The 27,404-nt window shown below is 47.7% G+C and overlaps 1 protein-coding gene across 3 annotated transcripts in view; it reads right to left on the reverse strand.

The window, feature by feature from the left end:
* DENND2A (DENN domain containing 2A) overlaps positions 1–18,243 on the reverse strand; it is a 103,670-nt gene extending 85,427 nt beyond the window's left edge. For 2 of the 3 annotated variants that reach the window (XM_070424032.1, XM_070424030.1), the window contains exon 1: positions 1,589–1,644. In XM_070424032.1, coding sequence (XP_070280133.1) covers positions 1,589–1,623 — 35 coding nt within the window. In that variant the 5' untranslated portion in view covers positions 1,624–1,644. Of the gene's footprint in view, positions 1–1,588; positions 1,645–18,168 lie in introns of those variants that run through there. The other variant, XM_070424031.1, reaches the window with a different exon arrangement.
* Between the last annotated feature and the right edge of the window lie 9,161 nt (positions 18,244–27,404).

Below are 27,404 nucleotides of genomic sequence, written 5' to 3' on the forward strand. Positions count from 1 at the left end.
ACTGAATGCTTTTTCTTCTTTTATGAAAAAAATATAGTGTTCAAGAGCTTCTCTGCCCAATACCAGAGAGGAAAACAGTCTTAATGTTTGCAGGTTAAAGGAAACAAACTGGAGACTGAAGGTAAGACAGAGAATCAAAAGAAGACACAGAGACTGAAAATAAACAGAGGATGCTACTTAACACTTGGAGTGGGGGAAACGAGTTAAGTCGGCTCGTGTGAATTGCGCGTACTCCGCGGGAGCCGTCTTAACTCGGTTCATATAGATTTGCGGTGGAGTGCGGGAAACGTGTAAACTCGGGCCGATTGTAACTGCGTATTACCAAATATTTGTTTGTTTGCCGTTCACAAAGATACCTACCTGCGTATGCGAACCGTTTCATACCCATTGGGTAATAGGTATCATAAAAATCCCTGATTTTGCGCGGGAAACCTAAATAATTGCCCGCGCCATCTTATATTTTGGCGGGAAATTCACCCCACACCGGAGTGTTAAACAGCCGGAGCCACAGAGAAGGCGAAACAGACTGAGCAAGGGGCTTATGCTAGGTCACAGCCAGGTGCCGCTTCGTTTGGTGCAGCATCCTGGTGATCAACGTTTTTGCAGCTGGAATGTATACAGTAAATACGTACTGTGTCCAAGTGCATATTGTGGGCAAGAGAATGGCTAGAATGTCCCAACACTCCTGGGCTTCCGTGAATGAGAACTTTCCCAGCCCCATCTTTGGCTCATACTCTTTTCCCCAATTGTCATTCTACCCCTCCCTTGTTATTTTCCCACCTCAAAATCTGGCTTAAGACCCAACTTTTCCATAAAACCTACCCTGGCCATCCCAAACTGAAGTTCTTGCCCCTCCCCTGAATTTCCACAGCAGTTATTAATTTATCTACACTTGATTATCTAACTAAACATGCATGACCTTGTATTATCTCTTTTTTTAAAATATATTTTATTGATTTTTTGCAGAGAGGAAGGGAGAGGGATAGAGAGTTAGAAACATCAATGAGAGAGAAACATTGATCAGCTGCCTCCCGCACACCCCGCACTGGGGATGTGCCCGCAACCAAGGTACATGCCCTTGACCAGAATCGAACCCAGGACCTTTGAGTCCGCAGGCCGACGCTCTATCCACTGAGCCAAACCGGTGTATTATCTCTTTTATGAGTAGCAGCTTTGTTAAGTATATGTTCTATTCATGGTTTCACATATTTATGTTTGGCATGTCAAATTAAACTGCAATAATGAATGAATGGCTAACATTTACCGAGCAAAATTACTCTTCTCTAGGCAAGATTCTACACAGATTGTTTCATTGAATCCTCACACCAACTCTACTGTGGCCTCCCCTTTATAAATGCAAAGCCATTTATAGCGGGGTTAGCTTTCCCAAGCCACGTAGATGCTGGATGAATCCAGGTTGTCGGATTTTTGTGGTGTCTGATGCCCAAACCAGGGCCTTGAGGACAGGGGACAGGCCTCCCCTCCTGGACATAGAGTAGCACTCAGTAAATTGTTATGATGGTCTTATATTCAAAGTACCTGGCCCCCATTACCCTTCCTCCCTGCTCACCAGCCCCTCCATGCCCACCTTGCACACCCAGGCACCAAGCACCGCCTGACCATCCCCCTCTACTTCCGGCTGCCATGTTGTAACTTATTTTTCCAAACTCAGAAGGCTTTCCTGATGTCCATTTTAACCTGACCTCGCCCAACAGGAATACTGAGGAGGGGAGCAGGCGAAGCAGGGCCCCCTGAGTGATCTGTCTGGGCCACTGAGCACTGGAGAGCCCCAGTCTGGGCCCATCAGGGCTGCATGCTCTCAGCACCCCAAGAGCAGCATCTGCAGGGAGTGCACCTGAAGGCCCAGGTTTGTTTGCTTCCTGGCAGGACGGCTCTGGCTCCAGCAGCGCTGCCCCAAAACCCTCACTTCCTCACTTCCCCACCTCCTCTCTCCCTCTCTCCTTCCTGTCTTCCTCTTCCTTTCCTCCCCCTCAGACCCTTTCCCACCCTCTTTTGGCTTCTGTTCTCTTTCTTTCCATGAGCAGAGAGTTTCCAGCCTGGCTCCTGGCCAGCACATTTGGACAAAAGGCAGCAATCTTAGAGAGAGACGTCATCTCCCATCCCCTTTCCTGGGCCGGCACCATGGCTCCCTGAGCCGAGAGAGAAGGGGGCTGAGGCCGCTCCGGCCCTGATCCCAGCTCTGGAAAAGGGCTTGAAAGATGGCATATCGTGGGGGTTAAAAGCAAAGGGTTCGGGAGCAGACAGACCCAGGTTCGAATTCCAGCTCTGCCACTTGAGAGCTAAGGAACCAGTGGCAAGTTACTCTCTAAGCCTCAGTTCTCTCCTCTGAAAAACAGCGATAATCGTAGCACCTACTTTGAAAGCCAGTGGTGGGATTAAATGAGATTCCACCTGTACAGCATTCAGCCCAGGGCCTGTCCCATGGAAAACACTCAACACACGTCTTCTGTCCTTATAAAGTGAACTTAACTCTGCCAAGTAATGATACAAGACCTTATCTGAATAATAATAATACCACCTCCTCAACTCATCTGTAAGGCTGCTTGCCCAGCCTGAATGGTTTGCAAGTGTGATAAAGCTATAAAATGCTCTCAAACATATAATTGCTGCCTGGCCAGTGTGGCTCAGTGGTTGAGCATCGACCTATGAATCAGGGGGTCACGGTTCAATTCCCAGTCAGGGCTCATGCCCGGGTTTCAGGCTTGATCCCCAGTAGGAGGCGTGCAGGAGGCAGCCAATCAATGATTCCCTCTCATCACTGATGTTTCTATCTCTCTCTTCCTCCCTTCCTCTCTGAAATCAATAAAAAATATTTTTTAAAAACCATATAATTGTTGTTACAGTATAATCTATAAAAATTGATTTTGAAATTGAGGGGGAGCTGACCTCCTTTCCTTTCCATAGAAGCCAGGGCACACTCGTACTTAGCCTCAAGGGCAGATGTGAATGTAAGGAAGAGCCCACCCTGATCAGTGCAGCCTGCTCACCCTGACTTCCCTCCCCTCCCACCGTGTTTTTAGGCTCCTGACAGGCTGAGGCAGTTTTATTTGTTTACTATACATGCCTGGTGTTTTGTACTCAGAAGTTGTGCAATGCCTGGGAATGTGTTCTTTTTATTTGGCTAAGTTTTGAGATATGGGAAATGGTCTTTCCCCTATTTTAGTCAGCTAATCTGAGCTAGCATGGGTGGGTTTTAAATTAATAAGATAATCAACCAGTTGAATGCAATCCTCCACGTGAGGTGTTGTTGGGAAACATACAAATATTTGGCCCCTGCCCTAGAGCTAGGGATATAAACTGTGGATGAAAAGGCTTTTCTTTTTTTAAGTATATTTTTATTAATTTCAGAGAGGAAGGGAGAGGGAGAGAGGAGAGAGGAGAGAGGGAGAGAGTGAGAGGGGGAGAAAGAGAGATAGAGAGAGACAGAGAGAGAGAGAGAGAAACATTAACAATGAGAGAGAATCATTGATCAACTGCCTCCTGCACAACCCCCTCTGGGGAATGAGCCCACAACCCGGGCATGTGTCCTGACTGGGAATCGAACCGTAACCTCCTGATTCATAGGTCAACGCTCAACCACTGAACCACTGAACCACGCTGGCAGGGCAGGAAAAGAGTTTTCTATAGAAAGTAATCTCTCAGAATGATCTGGTCATAAATTCCTAATTGAGTCATGGTGGGGAGTCATGCCCCAGATATATATAACGTCACACACACACACACACACACATAAACTTTTTAAAAATTGATTTCAGAGAGGAAGGGAGAGGAACAGAGAAAGACATCAATGATGAGAATCATTGATCAGCTGCTGCTGCAAACCCCCCACTGGGGATGGAGTCCATCACCTGGGCATGTGCTCTGACCAGGAATCAAACCATGACCTCCTGGTTCATAGGTCAACGCTCAACCACTGAGCCACACCAGTGGAGTGGCATATAACTTCTTTAGTGAAAGGTTTATCTTTGGCCCGGCTGTGGTGGCTCAGTGAATCGAGCGTCTCCCATGGACCAAGAGGTCCCGGTTTTGATTCCCAGTCAGGATACATGCCCAGGTTTCGGGCTCCATCCCCAGTAGGGGGCCTGCAGGGGGCGGCCCATCAATGCTGCTCTCTCATCATTGATGTTTCTATTTCTCTTTTCCTCTCCCTTCTGCTTTGAAATCAATAAAAAATATTTTTTAATAAAAGGTTTATCTATGCCTTAAGCAAGCCCTGTCCATTGTTTCTGTGTATCTAGGTTAACATACCTTTGAAATGCCTCTCTTTCAGACCCCCTGGAAGGGTGACCACCCTCAAGAGAGCACATAATCTTATTAACTCTCCTGTAATCCAATCCCCGCCTTGCTCGCTCCCATCTTCTTCTCATAATCTTCCTAACCTTCCTTCCTTAATTTCAAATACACGAAAGAAACGGCAAACTGTCATTTTGCAGAAGCATTTGAGATCTTGCTTCCTGGCGATTGTCCTCAGTTTTGGCTCAAGTAAATTCATACAAATTCTCTACAGGTAGGATGGTCCTTACATAAAAAAACCCCAAACAACCAAATGGCAATAAAAGATTGCAATTGTTCAAGACAAAAAGACAAGATGAGCCCAGTAAGTGCCTGACACATGTTTACCAAAGGTCACAATGTCAGATTGGTTTAAGGACTAAATCGAACTGCAGTGGTAAATGTTATGAAACCAGCGTAAACTGGAGGAATTTAGAGGTGAGCACTGAAAGTCAGAAGCGTCATGGACTCCTTCAAAGAAGTAGCGTACGGGGGCCCTTAAAGGTCGACTGGGTTCCAATAGCTGGGGAAGGAGGACGTGTTCAAGGTGAGGCAAGAACACGAAGAAAATAGGGGTGCTCCAGCCCATGACAAAGACTGACTGGTGGGAGTGGATCTAGGGGATGTGTGGTGGGGGTGGAAATGGAAGGGGGGGCCATGGAGAAGAAGATGGAAAGGGTTAGAGGACTAGGCTTTGGGATATTCTGAAAGTAAGAAAGAGGAGTTAAGATTTGCTACCCTCAGAAAATAAAGAGGATACATAGTGAAGGTATGATTACATCTTAGATCTTTGGGACATGATAAGGTTTAAAATGGTACATTTAAGAGGAAACAAGTACAGTAGACAATCAAAGGCAAAGATCTAAGGGTGAGGTGAAAACAAGTTGGAGCACCAGAGGACCAGAGAGCATGAATGAGCTCTCTGAAAGAGGTGACGGAAAAGAAGCGAGTGGAGAACTAAGCCATGGGGGTTGCTCCTACACTGCCCTTGTGACTCAGCTCTTGATTCATTTTCTTTATCTGGGCCTGCCAACTAGACAGTGAGGTCTGATGGCTGAACACACACATTGCACTCATTTTCATCCCTTTACATCGTCTAGCCCAGATATTGATCTGCTGTGACTGCAGTGCGAATACTTGTTAAATGAGAAGAAAAAGAATCACCAAAATGGTGGTGGAGTAAGTGAAAGCTACACTGCACTCTCCCAGGACCAAACTGGAAATACAACTAAAATACAGAAGAACCATCCTGAAAAATCAATTGAAGATGTTTACGGATACATCTCCTGGGCAAAGGAAACTAAGGAGAAAATAAACCAATGAGACTACATCAAAAGAAAAAGCTTCTGCACAGCAAAAGAAACCATCAACAAAACGAAAAGGGAGCCCACTGCATGGGGGAACGTATTTGGCAATGATACATCTGATAAAAGGTTAATATACAGCCCAAGTGCACATCGGTAGACAAGTGGATAAAAAAAGCTGTGTGGTACATCTATACTGTGGAATCCTATGCAGCAGTAAAAAAGAAGCATCTCTTACCCTTTGAGACAGCATGGAGGGACCTGGAGAGTATCATGCTTAGTGAAATAAGTCAGCCGAATCTGTTTCGCTCAGTGGATAGAGCGTCGGCCTGCGGACTCAAGGGTCCCGGGTTCGATTCCGGTCAAGGGCATGTACCTTGGTTGTGGGCGCATCCCCACTGGGGGGTGTGCAAGAGGCAGCTGATCGATGTTTCTCTCTCATCGATGTTTCTAGCTCTCTATCCCTCTCCCTTCTTCTCTGTAAAAAATCAATAAAATATATTTAAAAAAAATAAGTCAGTCATAGAAAGACAAGTATCACATGATCTCACTCATATATGGAATCTAAGTAACAAAATAAATTGATGAATGGAATGGATCCAGAGATATGGAAGCATGGAACAGAGTGCAGATCTCTGAGGGAAGGCAGGGAAGAGTGGGTGGGTGGGAGGTGATCAACCAAAGAATTTGTATGCATATATGCATAACCCATGGACACAGACAATAGGGTGGTGAAGGCTGGGGGAGGAGGGGCCCTAGAAGGCGTCAATGGGAGAAAATGGGGGACAGATGTAATCTTTTCTTTTTAAAAAAAATATTTTTATTGATTTCAGAAAGGAAGGGAGAGATAGAAATATCAATGATGAGAGAGAATCGTTGATTGGCTGCCTCTTGCACTGGGGATGAGCCCACAACCGGGGCATGTGCCCTTGACTGGAATCAAACCCGGCACCCCTCAGTCCACAGGCTGACGCTCTTTCCACTGAGCTAAACCAGCTAGGGCATATTAATATTTTCAACAATAAAGATTTATAAAAAAAATAGATAAAAGTTAACACACTTGGAGTGAAATAAAGAAAAAAAAAGAATCGGTGAAGATCTTTTTTTTTTTTTAAGACAATTAGGACAACCAAAATAGTATGGTGTCTCAGATGAGGGGGCAATATTCAAAATACTTAACAAAGGTGTGGCTCGGACATCAGCCAATCAGAATAGCCTTATTGTTAATCCTCTAATGGCTGAATCCTGTGGGAGGTCTAGCAGGTCCCAGGAAGATGGGACAGTAAGGGAAGCATTTCGGCATTTTGGGGAGTGGCACAGATGAGTCAGGGCCAGTTTTACATCTTGACCTGCTTACATTGTGGCTCAAGAACAATCAGAACAGCCAACTAGCCACTAGGTGCAGCAGTAGTAACCTGGGGTAAGGTCTCAGCAGATGGTAGGGATGAAAGCCAGATTCCAGGGATGTGAGAAGAGCCTGAAGACCTGCCTCAGGGGGCTGGGTCTTCCGGTTGCTCTATCTCCCCATCCTGAAAGCAGCATTCTCCTAGTTTCTTTCAGTCAACTGGCAGTCTGAGCCCGGGGTTGTGTGTGTACCTAGCAGCAGCCTCTCTGACCCTTGTCCCCATCTCTCGCCTCTATGTCCCAGGACCTTGGTGGCCCTGTGTTCAGGGTGAAAGGAGAACCTGGAGTAAAAACTCTCGGGCACTGTCTCTACAGTGCTGGACTCACCAAGTCTCATGGTTTTGGGAAGCATCTAGCTCTCTCCTCTCTGATATTTTCCCACCCCATTAGATGCACCAGCACAGCTGGAGGGTAAACAGAGAGCACTGGCCCCTTTTGATGTCCTGGGAGCTTATGTGTGTCTGTTGATTGTCACCAACAGATGATGAAATGGACCAGATGTAAAGGATGACAGTCGCCACAAGATGCCAGGGCGTCAGTCATACTTGGGGTTGGATGACCATACACTTCATTCCAAATCTGAACCAGTCTCACCCACAGCTCAGAGTATTACGTAGAGAATCACTCTGAGCACCAGAGAGCTGGAGACCCTGCCTGGCAGAAGCCGGAGCACTGGCCAGCTGCTGTGGGAAGGTCCCGCGCCTTCCCACCACCACCCTGACCAAGCCTGTGGCTGAGAAACTGGTCCCACTCCAGCTGCAGGGGACGCAAGTTCTGTGTCTCAGGCAGCCCAGCACTCCTGTCTAGTGACCAAATCAGAGCTCTACAGCCTCTCCCCCAACTAAATCCTCCCTTGATCACATATGGTCCATTTTAATACTAATTTGCTGCAAGATCCCATACAAATGCCTCTGCTTGGTCATCTGAGGAGGTCGAGCCTGTACTTCCCAGGGACGTGAGAAGCACAAATCACAGAAGCGTCCTGTTCCAATGGTTCCAATTTGCTGGGAAGAGGCAGTCAGTTGTTATTTTTTCCATGGTGGCAGGGACAGCAGTACCCTTCTCCTCTGACTCACTCAGTGGGGACGAGAAGTTCACACGCAGCACCAGGCATCCACCTGACCCGCTTCCTTCCCTGGGTTCAGGCCTCTACTCTAGGGAGGCTAAGAAAGGCTGGGGGGCGGGGGGGGGGGGGGGGTTGCTGGTTTGGCTCAGTGGATAGAGCGTCAGCCTGTGGACTGGAGAGTCCTGGGTTCGATTCTGGCCAAGGGCACATGCCCGGGTTGTGGGCTTGATCCCCAGTGGAGGGCCGTGCAAGAGGCAGCTGATCAATGATTCTCTCATTGATGTTTCTCTTTCTCTCTTTCTCTCTCTCTCTCTCTCTCTCTCTCTCTCCCTCTCTGAAATCAATAAAGAAATATATTTTAAAAAAAGAAAAGAAAAAAAGGCTGGGGGGGGGGGGGTGTCTAGCCTGTGTGGCTCAGTGGGTGGAGTGCTGGCCTGAACACCAAAGGGTCTCAGGTTCAATTCCTGGTCAAGGGCACATACTTGGGTTGCATGTTCAATTCCTGGTCAAGGGCAGGAAGCAACCAGTCCACATGTCTCTCTCACATCAATGTTTCTCTAATCTCTCTCTCTCCTCTCTCTCTCTCTCTCTCTCTCTCTCTCTCTCTCTCTCTCTCTCTCTCTTCTTCTCCCCTTCCCACCCTCCCAGTCTCTGAAAAGCAATGGAGAAAATATCCTCTGGTGAGGATTAACAGAGGATGGTTCAAAATCATGTCTGCCTGTATCAGTGCATCTGGACCACTTATCATTCAGTGTCCCAGTGTGTATACATGGTTGCCCTAGCTATTACCCACAGTGGATTTGCACAGAACTTAGTGCTAAGTCAAATTCAGTCTTGCTTACATCTTCCCTACTGAGAAAGGAGAAAGTATAAAGGAAAAAGAAGGAGGCACTTTAGATTATTCCACTGGGTTGGTTCTTGTGGGTAAGTTACCCACCAACCCCAGTTTTAACCATATTTGGAATCGTGGTGATGTGGGATCAAGGTTATGGGAACACGAAACCAACAGCAAGAGATAAAACTGGGCAATTTTTTGGGTGAGAATCCATAAAACAAAAACTTAGGAACTCTAATTTTAACATGTTGCCTTTTTTACCATAACAAAACTCAAAATAAGAGATTGCCTCTTTGAATGTGCCACACTATGAATTTTAATTTTCATATCAACTTAAATAGAAATTCATAGTAAATTCAGTGGCGAACTAGAGTGGGAACGTGGATTAGGGAAGAGAGAGGTAACATATTTTACAATTTTTAAAAAACTGGGGAGAACCAAGATGGCAGCACAGGTAAATACCGGAAATTGCTGCCTCCCACAACAAATTCAAAAATACAACTAAAAGACAAAACGGACACCATCCAAAACTACAGGAAGGCTGGCTGAGTGGAAATTCTACAACTAGAAGGAAAGAGAAAAGCATACTGAGACTCAGAGGAGGTGCTGAAGTGCAGAGGTACGGAGGCGCACGCGGGCAAGGGCTGGCAACTGAGGACGCAGCTGTCTTTTTGAATCAGGAGGGAGTCACAAGCCCCCGACAGCTCTGAACTCCAGTTCTGGGAAGTCTCTGGGGACCCAGACTCATACGGGGAGAAACTGGACTGTCTGGCAGCGGGCAGAACTCGGAACTCGAGGGCGGCTTTCTCTCAGAGGTGCTTGCAGCGATTATTTACCGGGACGCTGAGACTCGGGGCCTCTTAGGGCAGGGCTGAGGATCAGCCATAGCTGCTTGTTCCACCCTGTTGATTCCCTGAGACCCTGCCCCACCCAAGCTGCAGCAGAGACTTTTGCATATGAATGCCCTGGCCCTTTGCAATCTGAAAATTACCTAACAAACTGCAGCTGGGCCAGACAGACCCAGAACTTCCAAGAGAAGGCCAAGACCCCACAGCAGCTTGCATTGCTTCACAGCTGGGCCTCATCTGGTCACCTCCAAACCCCAAACAAGGAAGGGGAATCTGCAGATCTCTTCGTAGCTCCTTCTGGGTAGCCTCAGGCAGAGGCTAAATTAGCACCTCCTTAGATCCAAGAGCCAGTGTAACCAGTGGTCAGAGTGGGACCATCCAGATTACAACTCCTCAGATCCATAAGGGATACACTCAGGGGGCAGATTCAGTGAGCACCAAAGCCCCACTGAAGCAAGTCTTGCCCCAGAAGGGTGTCTTCAGCACAAAAGTTCTCCCACCGTAGATACAGCTGATTCTCACAGCCAATTGGCCTGGAGGTCAATTCCTCCTAGTGATACCTACAATAATCAAGGCTTAACTACAACAAGACTGTGCACAAAGCCCACAAAAGGGTGCACCAAGAGTGTCCACCTCAGGTAATTGGGGAGGCTGAGCCACTGGGCCCTATAGGGCACCTAGCACACAAAGCCACTCTACCAACACAGGGAAGCATAAAAAATGTGGAGATAAAGAAACAGGTCACAAATGACAGAAATGGAGGAAAGCAAACGACTGGATATAGAGTTCAAAACCACACTTTTAAGGTTTTTCAAGAACTTTCTAGAAATCGCCGATAAATTTAGTGAGACCCTGGAGGATATGAAAAAAGACCAACTAGAAATTAAGCATACACTGACTGAAATAAAGAATATTATACAGAGATCCAACAGCAGACAAGAGGATCCCAAGAATCAAGTCAAAGATTTGAAATACAAAGAAGCAAAAAATACCCAACCAGAAAAGCAAAAAGAAAAAAGAATCCAAAAATATGAAGATAGTGTAAGGAGCCTCTGGGACAACTTCAAGTGCACCAACATCCAAATTATAGGGGTGCCAGAGGAAGAGAGAGAGCAAGATACTGAAAACCTATTTGAAGAAATAATGACAGAAAACTTCCCCTACCTGGTGAAAGAAACAGACTTACAAGTCCAGGATGCACAGAGAACCCCAAACAAAAGGAATCCAAAGAGGACCACACCAAGACACATCATAATTAAAATGCCAAGGGCAAAAGACAAAGAGAGAATCTTAAAAGCAGCAAGAGAAAAACAGTCAGTCACCTACAAGGGAGTACCCATACGACTGTCAGCTGATTTCTCAACAGAAACTATGCAGGCCAGAAGGGAGTGGCAAGAAATATTCAAAGTGATGAATACCAAGAACCTACAACCAAGATTACTTTATCCAGCAAAGCTATCATTCAGAATCGAAGATCAGATAAAGAGCTTCACAGATAAGAAAAAGCTAAAGGAGTTCATCACCACCAAACCAGTATTATATGAAATGCTGAAAGGTATCCTTTAAGAAGAGGAAGAAGAAGAAAAAGGTAAAGATACAAATTATGAACAACAAATACACATCTATCAACAAGTGAATCTAAAAATCAAGTGAATAAATAATCTGATGAACAGAGTAAACTGGTGAATATAATAGAACCAGGGGCATAGAAAGGGAGTGATCTGACAATTCTTGGGGGGAAAGGGATGTGGGGGTGCGGGAAGAGACTGGACAAAAATCATACACCTATGGATGAGGACAGTGGGAGGGGTAAGGGCAGAGGGTGGGGTGGGAACTGGGTGGAGGAAAGCTATGGGGGGAAAAAAGAGGAACAACTGTAATAATCTGAACAATAAAGATTTAATTAACAAAAACCCCCACAAAACTGGGTATCAGGCCCTAGCTGGTTAGGTTCAGTGGATAGTGTTGGCCTGTGGACTGAAGGGTCCCAGGTTCAATTCCAGTCAAGGGCACATGCCCAGGTTGCTGGCTTGATCCCCAATAGAGGGAATGCAGGAGATAGCCAATCAATGATTCTCTCATCACTGATGTTTCTATCTCTCTCTCCCACCCTTTATCTCTGAAATCAATAAAAATATATTTAAATAAATAAATTAATTAAATAAAATAAAAACTGGGTATCAGAATCTCATTTTAAAAATATCCATCACTGGGCACAAATATATTCAACATGCATTTGGCTTTGAAATCTATTTTAATCTAGCAATTCCACTTCTGGGAATTTAACTTACAGAAATAATGGAGTAAGTGCCAGAGAGTATTTCTGGTGGCTAAAATCAGAAACAACCAATTGCTCATAAATATCTCACTCCTTTTCAGGTTTAATTGATTTGAAATAATGGGTGAAGCCAGACTAAACTTTGGACAAAGAAAATTTATCCTAAAGTGTCACTAGACATTTTTAAAAATATATTTTTATTGATTTCAGAGAGAAAGGGAGAGGGGGGAGAGATAGAAACATCAATGATGAAGGAGAATCATTGACTGGTTGCCTCCTGCATACTGGGGATCAAGCCCGCAATCTGGGCATGTGCCCTGACTAGGAATCGAACCGTAACTTCCTGGTTTATAGGTCAACACTCAACCTCTGAGCCATGCCAGCCAGGCTAGGCTTTTCTTTTATGGGGACACATATAAGATAAAGTTCACAGCACAAAACTGACAACAGTCAACTAACTGAGGGCATACAAATACCGAACAAAAAGATTCTTGATGTCTTGATGTTTACAATTCTATTACTTTGCGCTATCAGCAGTGCCTGAACCAGAATGGTTATCTGTCTGAAAACAAGTTTGACAAAAAATTTATTCATTTCTGTAGATTCTTTTAAATTTTGAAGATGAACTGTATGTTAATAAACACTGACTTTAGAATCATTCAAAGTGTGTATACATTTTTGGGGAACACCCTGTAGATAGTTTGTTCAACAAATGAAGTCAATCCATGCAAAGAAACACTAGGCAGTTGTTAAGAAGGAGAGAACTATGTATGTACCACATGGAATTACTCTCACAAAATACTGTTCAATATAATGGCATGCTTCCATTTTTGTAAAAAAACACACAAACAAACAAAAAAACAAACCAACATAATAGTTACATGCAAAAAAAAATGTCCAGAAGGATTTGGTCAATATACACCAAACAGTGATTGCCTCTGAAGAGGGAGATAGAATGGGGTAAACTCTCGTTTTATTTTTTTTTATGTATTCAACAAACATAACTTTCATAGTTTACATGTAACTATATGTATATATAAAAATATATGTAGAGCCCTAGCTGGTTTGGCTCGGTGGATAGAGCGTCGGCCTGGGGACTGAAGGGTCCCAGGTTCGATTCTGGTCAAGGGCACATGCTTGGGTTGCGGGCTCAATCTTCATTAGGGGGAGTGCAGGAAGGAGCCGATCAATGATTCTCTCTCATCATTGATGTTTCTCTCTCTCTCTCTCTCTCTCTCTCTCTCTCTTTCCCCTTCCTCTCTGAAATCAATAAAAATATATTAAAAAATATATATATATGTAGAGACAAAATATATATATATTACTTTAAATATATATATAGAAATATACATATATGTAGATATCTTTAAAATCTTAAGTATACTTTTAAGGAAAATAAAACAACAAAATACATTTGATTCTCTGTTTGAACTGGTCTGACAAACCCTCCTGATAAGACACACAGCCCATGGAAGGCCTGGGTACCATGGAAGAACGGTCATGGTTATGGTCAAGGCCTCCTGTCCTGACCCCACTCTCCAGCTCCATCTCACTCTCACTTCGGAAGGGAGCATGGACGCTCCAGATTTCCCACTGCTGAGGGAAGCTAACCTCTTTCCTAAACTTGCTGTGAGGGTGACTCACCCCTTCCTTCCCTAAGGCCAGGAAAAAACTGATAACTTGGTTTTTGGTAGTTCAGCCAGTCAGGAAAGGGGATATCGGACTTACCTCTCTTTTAGCCGACTGTATGCCCAGGACAAAAATGTCAAAGGGAGACCAAAGGCAAAGCAACTCTGGGCTCCAGCTGGCAAAGAGCTTAACTTCTAGACAAACAGATATTCGGGTGAACTTTTTGCCCAAATCAGACCATGATTTTAACACAAGGGGAAAAGATGGTCTGGTATATTGCTTCCTAATATATTGCTGTCTTTTGGCCATCAAGTGTAGAGAACTGAGTTAATCACGTGACTCAGTTCCAAACACTGACCTGCCTCCTGTAATTAAAGGGAAAGATGTGGCTGTCAATCTTTCTGTTAGGTAACCAGTGTGGGAGATTCAAAGAGAGCCTGGATACCTGTGGAGGCATCCAGGTTCTGGTGGAGAAAGAAGGATCCATGCCTGGGCACAGATCTGTGTGTGACACACAGCACAAGCAGGGCTCAGCCTTGGTCACTTGTGAATCATTCCATTGGCCTTTGGGAGGCAAAAAAGAAGGGGTTGAGGTTCCTGAAACAGTAAGGGAGGCTGAATCAACTCTGTCCATAGCCAAAGAAGCAGCTACCTGCAAGGTATATTTGAAGGTTGTTGGGAAAGGCTCTGACCTTCAAGATATCTTTCCGATTATCTTGTCAGAGTTGCTAAAATTCAATCCTTATAGACTCATTCCTTCTTTTTAAAAAATATACTTTTTAGTGATTTCAGAAAGGAAGGGAGAGGGAGGGAGAGAAACATCAATGATGAGAGAGAATTATTGATCAGCTGTCTCCTGCACGACCCCTACTGACTGGGAATTGAACTGTGACCTCCTTCCTGGTTCATAGGTTGACGTTCAACCACTGTGTCACACTGGCCAGGCAAGATTCATTCTTTCCGACTGAGATTTTACGCATGTAAAATTGCAAACGAATTCTTCTAACTTCTTTCCAATTTAGAAGGCATGGGTCAGAGAACAAATGCACTTGAATATCAGGAGGGAAGTGGAAAGAATCCATGGGTCAGAGGCTCAGCACTTAAGAAAGGTTCCAGAGGAAAAGAGAAAGACTTGCGGGGCAGCACTGCACACAATAGTATTAGACCAGACAGATGGAACAGCAGAAGCCTTGTCATTATCCTTTTAGAGTTTCTGTTCTAAAAGTGTTTCACACACACACACACACACACACAGCTTCACATAAATGTGTCTGTTACCAGCCTCCTTATCTGTACCTGTTTAGGCGGCTTTAGATCTTGATGTTGAAGGCTGATTAGGCAGTTGATTTCAATATGAGTAACAGGCTTCCTAATTTAAAATTCTATGGGATCCTTGGTTTGGACTCTAAGGTTTTTGTCCCCTGCTCTAATGAGCCCTAGGTGATTGTTAAAGCAGCCACTCTCAAACTTGGCTGTACCCTAAAATCACCTGAGACCTTTCAAAAGTCCTGATGAGCAGGGCCCATTCTCAGATATTTTGATTTATTTGGTCTAGGGTGGGGCCCCCGGCACCGTTGTTACAGGGAACCTCTAATGAATTAAAATGTTAAGAAATGTGATTGGCGGGGGGGGGGGGGGGGGGGGGGAGGCGGAGAATAGTAGACTCTCATACCTCAATGTTAATTTTTTTTTTTAACGTTTTAATGTCTTTAATCACAGGGAGGAGAAATGCTAATTTCTCAATGTTAATTTAAGGCATCTATCATTGGCAAGAAATGGTTTAAACTTTAGACTAAAAGGCACATTAGGAACACACTAACGTAGATTCTGCTGGTCTGTCTCTTCTGCAGAAACCATAGAGAAGGACCTGGCTGGGAGATTTGTGGCTGGGTCTGCAGAACTTGTCAGCTCTTAGCTGGAATTCCTTGTTCTTCTATAACATTCCTTGTGTTGCAGCAAACAAGATCCCACCCTCCGAGCTGGCCTCTCTCCGAGTGGATCTCTGGTCTCCTGAGTCTCACCCTTTCCCCACCCCTGAGAAGCAAGCTTAACCTCAGGTCTGAGGGCGGGAAGACCTGAGCCACTTGGAGAAGTGGACTTGTTCATCTGAATGGAATCCTCAAATGCTGTTCCCTCTCTCCCCGTTTCCCTTTGGTCAGGATTGCCAGATGCTGTCCTTCCCAACACACTCTGCCCTGTGTGGCCCCTTCTCCAGACCAGAGTCTCAGCCCACCCACCCACGAGCCACACTATGATGTGCCTGCTTCACCCTGCAGGGTTGGGCACCCTGGGTGCTTTGCTCTCCACATTCCTCGAAGTAGATGCCACTTCTTCCTACATTTGAGGGACCATGGCTCCTCCATATAGGATTCCCAGGGCCCTCACTGCCCTCAAGCCTGAACTGACACTCAGCCCCCCACAGAAATGCAGTATGTTCCCAGCCATAACAGGAAGATGGTATAGAAAGATAGTCCTGTGGAATTTTACCTTCTCCCTCCCTCCTTCTCGGTGACTTGATTCAGAGAGGAAGGGAGAGGGAGACAGAAACATCAGTGATGAGAGAGAATTATTGATCGGCCGCCTCCTGCACTCCCCACACTGGGGATCAATCCCACAACCTGGGCATGTGCTCTGACCAGAAATAGAACCATGACCTCCTGGTTCACAGGTCAACGCTTAACCACTGAGCCACGCCGGCTGGGCAGGAATACATTTTTCTACGCCACTCTTTAGTCTTTACTACATGACAAATTCTCAGTTGAGTTCAATTACAGAAAAAATTTTGTTCTGAAAATTAATTTGTATGCTTTCTGTTGTCCCCAATCCAAAAATATGCAATCCAGTGTATTTTTGTTTGTCTCTACGCTGCCAGAAAATCTAGAGCCAAATTCATTGTCCAAGTGTTGTGATCTGCTAAATTCAGGCCATTCAAAATATCCATTCCTTTTGCTTTGCTGTGTTTTCTCCTGGACTTTTCCACACTGAGTTTTAGTCTAAGCGATCTTGCTCTGTGTCCAAGCCTGTCACCACATGCTACCTCTTTATCTCTCGATTAGTCCATCACTACACTACACTACACTACACTACACTACATGAATTCTTCCACACTTGCCTGTCCGCCTCCCTCCCTCTCGGCGACTGTGCCCATGCCAGTTTCCTCAGCCTGAAACCACCTCCCCAGCTTTGTTTGCTTGGTGAAGAGGTTTTCAGGGCTCAGCCCCAGCAGGACCTCCTCTGTGGTCCTCCTGAGCTGGGTGGCCCTGCCCTGGGTTGTCCTGGCATGCAGCACTCACAGCCAGGCCAGAGACCAGAACTGGTTTTCATGTTTTATTTGACTATCCAGCTAGGATGGTAAGTTCCTGGAAGGAAGGGAGATATTGATCACTGTGTCCTTAAGGCCTAGCACACAGAAATGTTAAGTCAGCGAATGTACGACACAGGCAGGATTCAAATCTTCTGGAACAAAAGGACTGTAGGCCAGCCTCTCTGGCTACCCTTCCTCACAAACAGCCCTGTTTGCCCTTGACTTCCGGTAGAATTCTGCTCCATCCCAGGCAGACACCCTAAAGGTGTTCTACTCCATTCCTTTGGTTTGTCTGATATCTGACAAGGAAAGCAGAAAGGATTTTGTTCTTTTATGTAGTAACCACCGAGGGTGTAAGGGTTTAATAACCAAATTACTGGAGAGAGCCTATTAGAACCCTATTTCCCGGGGCCATTACTAGTATTACTGTGTACTTTACAGCATTGGAGAAGTCACACCCCTGAAGCACATCTCATCACCAGCTAGAGCGCTCCTTTCCCAGCACCAGCCGGTTAAAGCAGTCACCGTACTTCCCTTGCCCCAATCTGTGCCCCCATGGAGGGCACTGCCCAACTTCCCCACCCTCCCCTGGAAGGGGAATCCCCTTCCAGGATTCCCCAGCTGAGATCTGGCTGCTCTCGGCGGAGTGAATCCAGTCCTCGGTGACACTCCTAAATATCAGTCCGTCCGGTGTTGAGACTCCCCTCCCCCGCCCCTCCATGGGCTCCTTAGGGGAAAAGTGGGAGAAAGATGATCATTCCATCGTCTTTTCCTTGCTGCTTTCCCATGGCTGCAAATTCTGATTACAGCGAGGGAGGTTTGGCTGCTCAACCACTCTCGATTCTCTCCCTCCACCCCCCCTCTCTTTCTCTCTCACGTCCCCTGGGACCCAACACTGCGAAGGGAGGGGGCTCTGCCCAGTTTGTGCAGGTTTTCGAGGCGCGCAGGGCAGCGACTTCCCGGCTGGGCCCTGGGAGTCACCCCGAGCCTCGTTAGGACGTCTGGACAGCACTTTGCTCACGTCCTGCAGGTCGGGCTGCAGCGCCTCGGTCCCCACGTCCGCACGAGGGAAACCCAGTATGTGGTCTGCAAACAGCCACTTTCCAGCTCCGGGTTGAGGCAGCTCCAGCCGTCTCCTCCCTTTCCCCGGGCGCGTCCCCTCCTCGGTCCTCGGTCCCCCAGCGCTGTCCCCCGGCCCCGGTCCTACCTCCAGGCGGGCCGCGGCTCCGCTGGCTCCGAGGCGCAGCTCCCGGCGCCCGGGCGGGCGGGGGCTGCAGGCGGCGGGGGCCCAGGGCGCCATGGCCCGCAGCCCTCCGCCCTGGGGTCCGCCGGGCCTCTCCGGGAGAGCTGAGCTCTCTGTGCTCGCGTCGCCGCCGCCTCCGCCTCGCCGCGGCCGTGGGCGAGTGAAGGCGGGCTCGGCCCGCAGCCGCGTCCCCTTCGCGCCCGCCCCGCGGCTCCGCGCCTGCCGCGCGCCCGCCGTCCCGCCCCGCGCCCCCGCCGCTCCAGTGAGCTCATCCGCAGCTGGCCGGCGCCCGGCCCGTAGCCACGGCAACGCCTCTCCCAGGGCTGCGGGGACTCCGGCAGCTGCCGTAAACAGGACCTTCTGCCGGACTCTTCCCCTCGCCTTATTTTGGGGGTGGGGAGAGGGTGGCTTAACCCTTTCTCTGCTGGAGACCGCCGAACGGCATTCTGCGTCTCCACCGCCCAGGGCTGAGACCTAGAAATAGATGCTCGGAGGCGGCGGCGGCACTTCCCGCCTCCAGTTCACTCCAGTCGTTCAATGCGTTTCTGGAGGCGGGGGCACCCTAGGGAGTCAGACACCACCTTGTCCCCTGCAACTGGCCGTCTGGCTGGGGCACCGATCACCGTAACACAGGTTCCCGAGCGCCGGGCACCAACAAGGCCACAAGCCCGGCGAGGAGGGAAGTCAGGAAAAGCTTCCCAGAGGAGAAGGGACTTTATAGTCCTCGCTGCCGTCACTGGCGTAGGACAATCAGGGAGCACAAGTCGCAAGACTTAGGACTGCCAACTACAAGGTACACGTGCTCTGGGCATTTTATGCTGAGGACAACGGGTTCAAGTGGTTTTTTTTAAAAAAGTGTAAGCATTTAAATTATTGTTTTTGTTTGCTGACGTATCATTCAGTAAGTTTTCACTTTCTTAAAAAAGACCAGAGCCCTAACTGGTTTGGGGGTGTACGGATGAAAGGGAGACGGGCGGCAGTGGTGATTTGTGGGTGTGGAGATGGAGGCTCCAGGCCCACCTCTATACCAGAGGAAAGTCATTCATGTCTTTAGCTCAGGGCCCCTAGAAGGAGGGGCCGAAAGCCTAGAAGTGGAAAAGGGAGAAAGAGGTTTAGCTACTAACCCACAAAAGGGGTGTGTAGGAGAAAGAGGGGAAAGGAGAAAATAAAGGATTGCAGAACATGGGGAACGTTAGATACTGCCCCAGCCGTGGGCAAACTATGGCCTGCGGGCTGGATCCAGCCCGTTTGAAATGAATAAAACAAAACAAAACAAAAAAGACCGTACCCTTTTATGTAATGATGTTTACTTTGAATTTATATTAGTTCACACAAACACTCCATCCATGCTTTTGTTCCGGCCCTCCGGTCCAGTTTAAGAACCCATTGTGGCCCTCGAGTCAAAAAGTTTGCCCACCCCTGGCCCTAGGCAGTTCCTACACACTAGGGCCTGAGATTTAAGGGACACATTCAGATATCAAAGTCACAGGGAAAAAGCTGTGTCTCCCTAGCGGAGGGTTTTGCTCATTCCATGAGCTCTCTGAAGCTTTTCTAGGGCGTGTTAGAGTTCCCTAAGCTCCTTCATTGCATACCCATTTTCAACTAAGCACAGTAAGTTTTAGAATACCAATTTACCAGGTTCAAGTGGTTTTTTAAAAAGTGTACGCATTTAAATTATTGTTTTGTTTGCTGACGTATCATTAAGTTTTCACTTTCTTAAAAAAGACCGGAGTCCTAACTGATTTGGCTCAGTGAATAGAGCATCAGCCTGCGGACTGAAGGGTCCCGGGTTCGATTCTGGTGAAGGGCACATGCCCGTATTTGGGCTTAATCCCCAGTGTGGGGTGTGCAGGAGGTGGCCGATCAATGGTTCTCTCTCATCACTGATGTTTCTATCTCTCTCTCACTTCCTCGCTGAAATCAATAAAAATATATATTTTATTTTTTTAAAAAGGACCCAACACTTGGCTTCTTGAGGGTTAATTACTCCCATGGTCCTGGGTGTCAGGAGGCAAAATGGAGAAAATGGCAGATGGAGAACAACTGAGCTGAGAGGCCAAGTGGCTGCCTCCCCGAACACAGTGCACAAAACAGGCCGATCACCTTCAACTGTGGCTTCCAATTGCCAGTCACATCTCAGGTGGACAGGCCAGAGCAGGGGCTAGGGAGGCCCTCAGTGGCAACTTCCAGGTGGCAGGCGGCTGTTCCTCATTTTTGAGTTCTGGATACTAGCTTGTTTTAGAAAAATATTCCTGCCTCAGTTCAGACTCTGATGAGTGATGCTGACGCCTGTGCTTTGCAAGTTTCCACCCTTGCCTGCTTGTTCCAGGCCCCAACCCCACCGTTCCTCAGGGCTCCCTGGGTCATCCGATGAGTATGTCACCGTGGCAGGCAGCCACAATGACTCCCTTCCCTTCTTTCCTGTGTGGTCCTGCCCTGCTGGCTCCCGGGAGCTTTCCCAGCTGATGCTACCCCTGGTCTCCCCCAAGGCTGGCTCTCTAGCTCCCAAGGGAAGGGTAGCCCTCCAGGGTAGGGGCTGTGGGCTGTGCACTGGGGCCTGGAAGACCCTCTCAAACCAGGGTAGGAGGCAGTACCTGGCCTCAACTCAGGAAAGCTGTGAGTGGGACGAGGGGGAAAGGGTTGATTGTTCTTTTTTTTTGGTTAATCCTCACGTGAGGATATTTTCCTCCATTAATTTTTAGAGAATAGAAGGGAAGACAGAGAGAGAAACATGGATGTGAGAGAGACACATTGATTGGTTGCCTCCCGCCTAGAGGTGCCCCAACCAGGGTCAGGGATCGAGCCTGCAGCCCAGGTACATGCCCTTGACTGAAATTTAACCCAAGACCGTTCAGTCTGTGGCCTGATGCTCTATCCACCGAGCCAAACCAACTAAGGCAATTGTTCTTTTTTAAAATATATTTTTACTGATTTCAGAGAGGAAGGGAGAGGGAGAAAGAGAAACATCAATGATGAGAGAGAATCACTGATTGGTTGCCTCCTGCATGCCCCATATTAGGGATTGAGTCCGCAACCCGGGCATGTGCCCTGACCAGGAATCGAATCATGACCTCCTGGTTCATAGATTGATGCTCAACCACTGAGTCACACCAGCCGGGCTAGGGCAATTGTTCTTGATCTTAAACCCTGCTTTTTCCACCCAGCACAGCCATGAAGCTCTGCAGAACATCTCTCACCACTCCCCCTACCCCCACCCCCCTGCCCTCCTCTTCCTTCAGTGTCCTGCTGAGGAGCATGGGCTCATGGTCAGAAGGCCAAATCCGGTTCTAGAGCAGGTTGCTTCACCTCTACCCCTCAGATTCTTCCTATAAGGTGTAAATATGTAATGGTTAGGACCTCCTCCTGTTGTGGGGATTAAAGTAGATCAAGTAACCCAACGCTCAGTGGATAGTGCGTTTGCCTGGGAACTGAAGGGTCTCGGGTTCAATTCTGGTCAAGGGCACATGCCCAAGTTGCGGGCTTGATCCCCACCAGGGGCCCTGTAGGAGGCAGCTGATCAATGATTCTCTCTCTCCCTCTCCCTTTCTCTCTGAAATCAATAAAATATATTAAAAAAATAATAATAAAGTAGATCAAGTAGAGGGTGTTGTCCCAGGCCTGGCCCCTAGTGGCGCTCTCCGTTAGCTTCTGCTTAATCTCATTTCTTTCCAGAAGCACAGAGTGCTCAGGGTTCGAGGAGGGAGCAGACAGTTTTTCTTCTCCTCTATTAGAATTGAGCTTCCCTGCTCTGCCACCCCTTTTAGGTCCAGGGCCTTTTGGTTCCAGGACTTTACATATGTCATGTTGTGTAATCCCCCACACACATCTGAGCAATGAAATATTATCCCTACCATTTTATGGGTGGAAAACCCAAGTTCCAAGAGGTTATGTACCTTATTTGAGGGCACACGGACTCAGGCCAGTCTGGCTGACGCCAGGTTCTTTTGTTACACCAGGCTGCCTAAGCGCAATGGCTCTGCCCAGTGCCACCCACACCCCCTGGCTCGAGAGATTTCTGGATCAGCATTCAATCCTGGTCCTGGTTTTGCTGCCCCCTCTGGAAGGTGCAGACAGTGCAGTTCTTCGGGCATAGCTGACCCTCTTCCCTAGAGACCAGGTACCTCCGCTTAGGTCACTGTTTTCCATTCCTTCTTGGCCCCTTGCTAGCAATCTGCTTCTATCTCATTGCCACTTGCCTGCCAGTACGTAGTTGAAAGGCATACACACAGTAGATGATGGATGACAGGTTGGGTTATTTAATGATGATGATTTTATCTAGAAAGCTGGCATGGGGCGCGAAATCATTTATCTGTGCTTAGGCCCTTGACAGTTGGATGAGATAGAGCAAGGAGGGAACTCATTTCAGCAGAGAAAAGTCACCTTGACATGCCCTTGGAGAAGACCCTCCTCATCCCTCTGACTGACGGTGGATCTGAGCCTGTGGAGCCATCCGGACAAACAGCAGAGCTCCGCTTGTCTTTCATGGGCATCCTACTCCTTCCCTCTATTGTTGTCATATTGCTAGTCCCATCCTTGGCCCGTTCTTGCCTCTGAGAGAGGCTGGACGTAAGTTCCTTCCCATCCCACACAACCCTGGCTGGCTCCCTCTGAGGAAACAAAACCAAGCCAAGCATCCCACACAAACCTCAAACCAGCCTTGGTTTGTTCTTGGCCCCAATCAAATGTCATCCAGGAGCTGTGGGATAGAAGGGGAGGGAGAAGCTCAAGCCACCCAGGGGGAAAGGAGCGGGTCCCAGGGTTCCTTCATTCTCCTCCAGCTTCCAAGGGCCTGTCTTTGGCTGTGATCACTGTCTAGCTTTAGAACAGAGGTATTAAAGGACCAGGACTAGCGGAGCTGCCACCGCATGGTGGGGCAGAGCAGAGCAAGATGGGGCTTCACCTCCTGGCAGGGCACGCCCCTCAGGTAGGAGGGAGGGGACCTGCTGGGCCACATGCATTAGTGCAGGAGCAGCACCTGAACCTGGGTAGTGCTAGAACAACCCATCTAGAAAACCAGGAGGTGGGAACCAGAGGAGGAGAAATTCTCATGAGAAGTAGTAATGGAGACAATTCAACTGAAGTGGCCAAAGGAGAAAGGGAGAAGGTAGCCGTAGCTCTACATGAGGAAGGGATGTGAAAATCATGGCAGCAAACTGGAAAGAGGCAGCCATGACTGCAATAGCCTCTTCCCTTAGTGTCTTTCCTGGTATTGATTCTGGTATTTTCTGTGTATGTGCGTGCCCCAGGGCCAGAATTTTTATGTCCAGGTCTAGGCATAAAATTAGGAGCTAATTGCAGACCAGGTGAACTAAGCAGGACCTGCAGTGGGGTCCATGCTTCTCAAACTTTCTATTTGCCTGATAATCCCCTTGGCTTATTCGGGGTGGGGAATCGAATCTTCCCCATAGGATCCTAATGCAGGGTGGCCCGGGAGTCTGCAGTTTCACACGCACCCTAGGTGTTTTGGGTGGAGGTGGCTCAAGTCCCCACTGGAGACACACTAGTGTAGAGCTTGTTCAAGGGGGCCAAAAGCAGGGAGGCTGAGGCAAGCGTATGCAAGGGTTGACATTCTGTTATGAAGAAAGTGGGTGTGGGAGTGGGGTGCTGAAAGGGTCTCAGCAGAGAGCTGTCCTCAACAAGGAGCCCAGTGGTTCTCACTAGGGACAACTTTCCTCCCTGGGAGACATTTGATGATGTTTGAAGAAATTTAAAGTCACAATGGAGGGGGGTGGGGGGGGGGGAGGGGCACGGTTCTGGCATCCAGTGGGTAGAAGCAGAGATGCTGCTAAACATCCTACAATGTACAGGACAGTTTCTCTTCCTCCTTGTCCACATCCCTAAAACACAACAAAGAATTATCCTGCCCCAAATGTCAAAAGTGTAGACAGACAGAATCCCAGAGGCAGCCAATTTCCTACCCCCACCTCCTTCCCGCAGGTCTTGAACAAATACTTGCCCTGCATGGCACCTACTATGAACGTTGTTGCATGGTTAGATGCTAAAATCACCATCATTTGGGTCACTGACAAGATAAACACAGCCAGGTGGGCTCATCTTTCCCTGCCCATCCATTTCTTCTCAGCCAGGTCTGGGGACCCAGAGGAAGCTTTGGCTGCAAGTCACAAGTGAATGGCGCCACCCAGTGGTACTAGAGTTAACAACACCAGCAGGAACAGTTCCAAGAAAGGAAACTATTAATAATTAGCTGGCTTTTACTGTGGAGACTTTTATGGAGGAAAAACGAAGACCACCCAAATGAGAACAAACAGAGGCTATTTATTCAGATCTTTCTATAGCAAGTCACTTGTGTTTGGCAGAGACTCAAGTACAAGTAAAGACTCAAATGCTAGGGGGAAAGGTTTATTGGGGGCGGGCGCGGGGGGTGGGGGGGGTATACCTAATTGCAGGTTAGTGGCACAGGGAAGGAAGCTGGAGGCCAGTGGTAGTGTGTGATTGATTTGGCGAGGACATCTGGCTTTCTATGGCTGGGTCCTGAGTTGGAAGTGGGGGTGAACATTAGAGAAGCTGGCAGCCATCAGCCAAGTCCTGACTGTTCTGGGCCATTGCTGCTGAGACTGTGGGTCAGAGTTCTATTGTCATATATGGTCTGGCCAGTGACTGGATATTCAGTCTCTTAATTTATTAATCATTCTAAATGCATTCTTGTGGTTGGTAATCTGGAAACAGACTGCATAAAGTTACCAGGTGAGAAGCTGCTTGACTGCAAATCAACAGAGATTTTTAAAGACTACCCTTACAAATCTTGATTTAGAGTTCATATTTGATATGACTGTTTGTTAATGTGCATGACATCATTCTCCTAATGGACATTCACATGGGCCCCAGGAATCCTTCAATTTCACCTACTTGGGTCACTACAACTTTTTGAGGTGCTGCACCTTCACCACCACAGTTATCGCCACCACCATCACTACCATCACCAACACTACCTCCACCACCGCCAGGGTCAATGGTTCTCAAACTTTGTTCTTAGGACCAGGAGCAGCAGGAGCATGTAGGAAATTGTTAGAAATGCAAATTCCGGGCCCCACTCCAGACTTAGAGAATCAGATACTGGGTATGTGACAGCTCTCAGGTTATTCTTGTGGATGCTAAAGTGGAGAGCCACTGCTTCAGGTGAATTTCTAGGATGCCCTGATTTTATTTTTTTAAATGTATCTTCATTGTTGAAAATATTACAGATGTCCCCCTTTCCCCCCTAGTGATCCCCTCCATCCCACTCTCACCCCCAGGATGCCCTTATTTTATTTTTTAAAATATATTTTATTGATTTTTTTACAGCGAGAAGGGAGAGGGATAGAAAGTTAGAAACATCGATGAGAGAGGAACATCGATCAGCTGCCTCCTGTATACCCTCCACTAGGGATATGCCTGCAACCAAGGCACACTCCCCTGACTGGAATCGAACCCGGGACCCTTCGGTCCGCAGGCCGACGCTCTATCCACCAAGCCAAACCGGTCAGGGCAGGATGCCCTTATTTTAAGTCTGACCTTCCACAATGTATCCTCCAAATTTGTGAAAATATGTCTGTCATCTGAAGTAGGAAGAGAAACAAAACTTTTATTCATCTAGATAACACAAATAACATAGGGTAACATTTATTGACGCAGGGTGCGAAACATAGCATAGTTTGTGGTTAGAGGCTCCGAGAGGTAAGGTAACTTGTCCCCCAGAGGTAAGGTAAGGTACATATCACACAGAGGGAGACTAAAACCAGGTTTATTTAGTTCCAAAATTTTGCTCTTAACTACTGTTGAATATGTTAATTATCAGAATCATAAATGTAAATCTAGAGGATTTGTACAGCTTTAGTCAGACTCACTTCCCCCATTAGCTTAAGGAGAAACAGAGGCCCAGAGACTTGCCTGGGGTCACATCGCTACCTCCTAATTAGCAGGCTAGAACCCAGGGCCTCTGGTTTCAATAAGCCCTTTGGTGAATCAGAGGTATAAAGCATATTCCACGCACCTTTGGAATGGAGTGGGTAAATAAATCAGTTGGCGGTTGGGAAGAGGATAATGAAAGGCTGGTCATACTTGAAACCAGAGGTGGTAGGGATGACTCCTGTCTTGTGAACTGCAAAGGGGTCTGCAGCATCTTGTGGAAATGGGAGATGGATTATTAACAACACAGGACTAGCCAAAGCCTCTTCTCATTCCTCTCTGTATCAGCAGCCCAGGTCCCTACATTCTGGGGCACCCCTTGGGGCTGCAGAGTGGCAGTCACACTTCCAGCAGGGGAAACCACACTTGGGCATGGGCTGTGTCTCTTTTTCTCTCCCCTGGGCTCCTTCCATGTGTGAGGCCCACAGATGAACCTGGGCAGACTTGCAGATAAAGGATTGTATGTGGCTGTGGTATCCAGGGCAGGCGGCCTCATACCACCCCCCCCCCCACCCCCCCCCCCCCAGAGCGGAGGGCCTCTGGCCTGCCTGGCTGTGTTGGCTTATTTCCAAACTCTGTTTCTCTCCCCCTTGCTCTCTAGAACCATCTGACCTTCCTTTGGTTCTTCAAGGTTAAAACAAACAACTCCCCCTCCCTTGCCAACACACACACAAACCCTCACACCCTAACTCCTTCGTATTTTGGGGCTTTAGGGCATCTTCCTTTGTGTCTGAACACCTTCCCAACTCCCTTCCTCTCCAAAGTAGCCACAACTTATTGATTCCCATTCTTTCAGGGCTCTTGCCACACTTTGTTCCCCTGTGTGGTAACCCTCATAAGTCCTTGTGTAAAGGCAGGATGTGTGTCTCCACTCCCCAGCCCAGCAGGGTATCTACCTCAATACATATTACTGAGCCTTGGTAAACCTTAGATTCAGCTTAAGAAATACTTATGGGGCTCAATGTATTAGTTGAATGACTGAACATGGCCTTTCGGAAGCCATTCCCCAAGGTCCAAACACATTGCCCAAATTGATGCAGCCTGGCCCCCCTCTCCCCCTCTGAAAACCCTACCTGTGTTGACAACCGGCTTGCAATTCATGGCCTACTTCAGGGTTCCCACGCTTTGTAGGGAGAGCTACAAAGATGTCAGTGGAAAGGGGGAGCGTGGAGCGCGCGTTTGCGTTTGGTGCTATACCTGGGACCCAGGACCCGAGGGCAAGGTGTGCCTCAGCGGTGTCCGTACCGCGTCCGCTTTAAGGGGCCGTGCCAGCGCCAGCGGGCGGGGCGCTCCCG

Source organism: Myotis yumanensis, unplaced genomic scaffold (assembly GCF_028538775.1).
Source record: "Myotis yumanensis isolate MYYU_CA2020_CCGP unplaced genomic scaffold, mMyoYum1.0.hap1 SCAF_9, whole genome shotgun sequence".
In the NCBI taxonomy this organism is placed as follows: Eukaryota; Metazoa; Chordata; class Mammalia; order Chiroptera; family Vespertilionidae; genus Myotis; species Myotis yumanensis.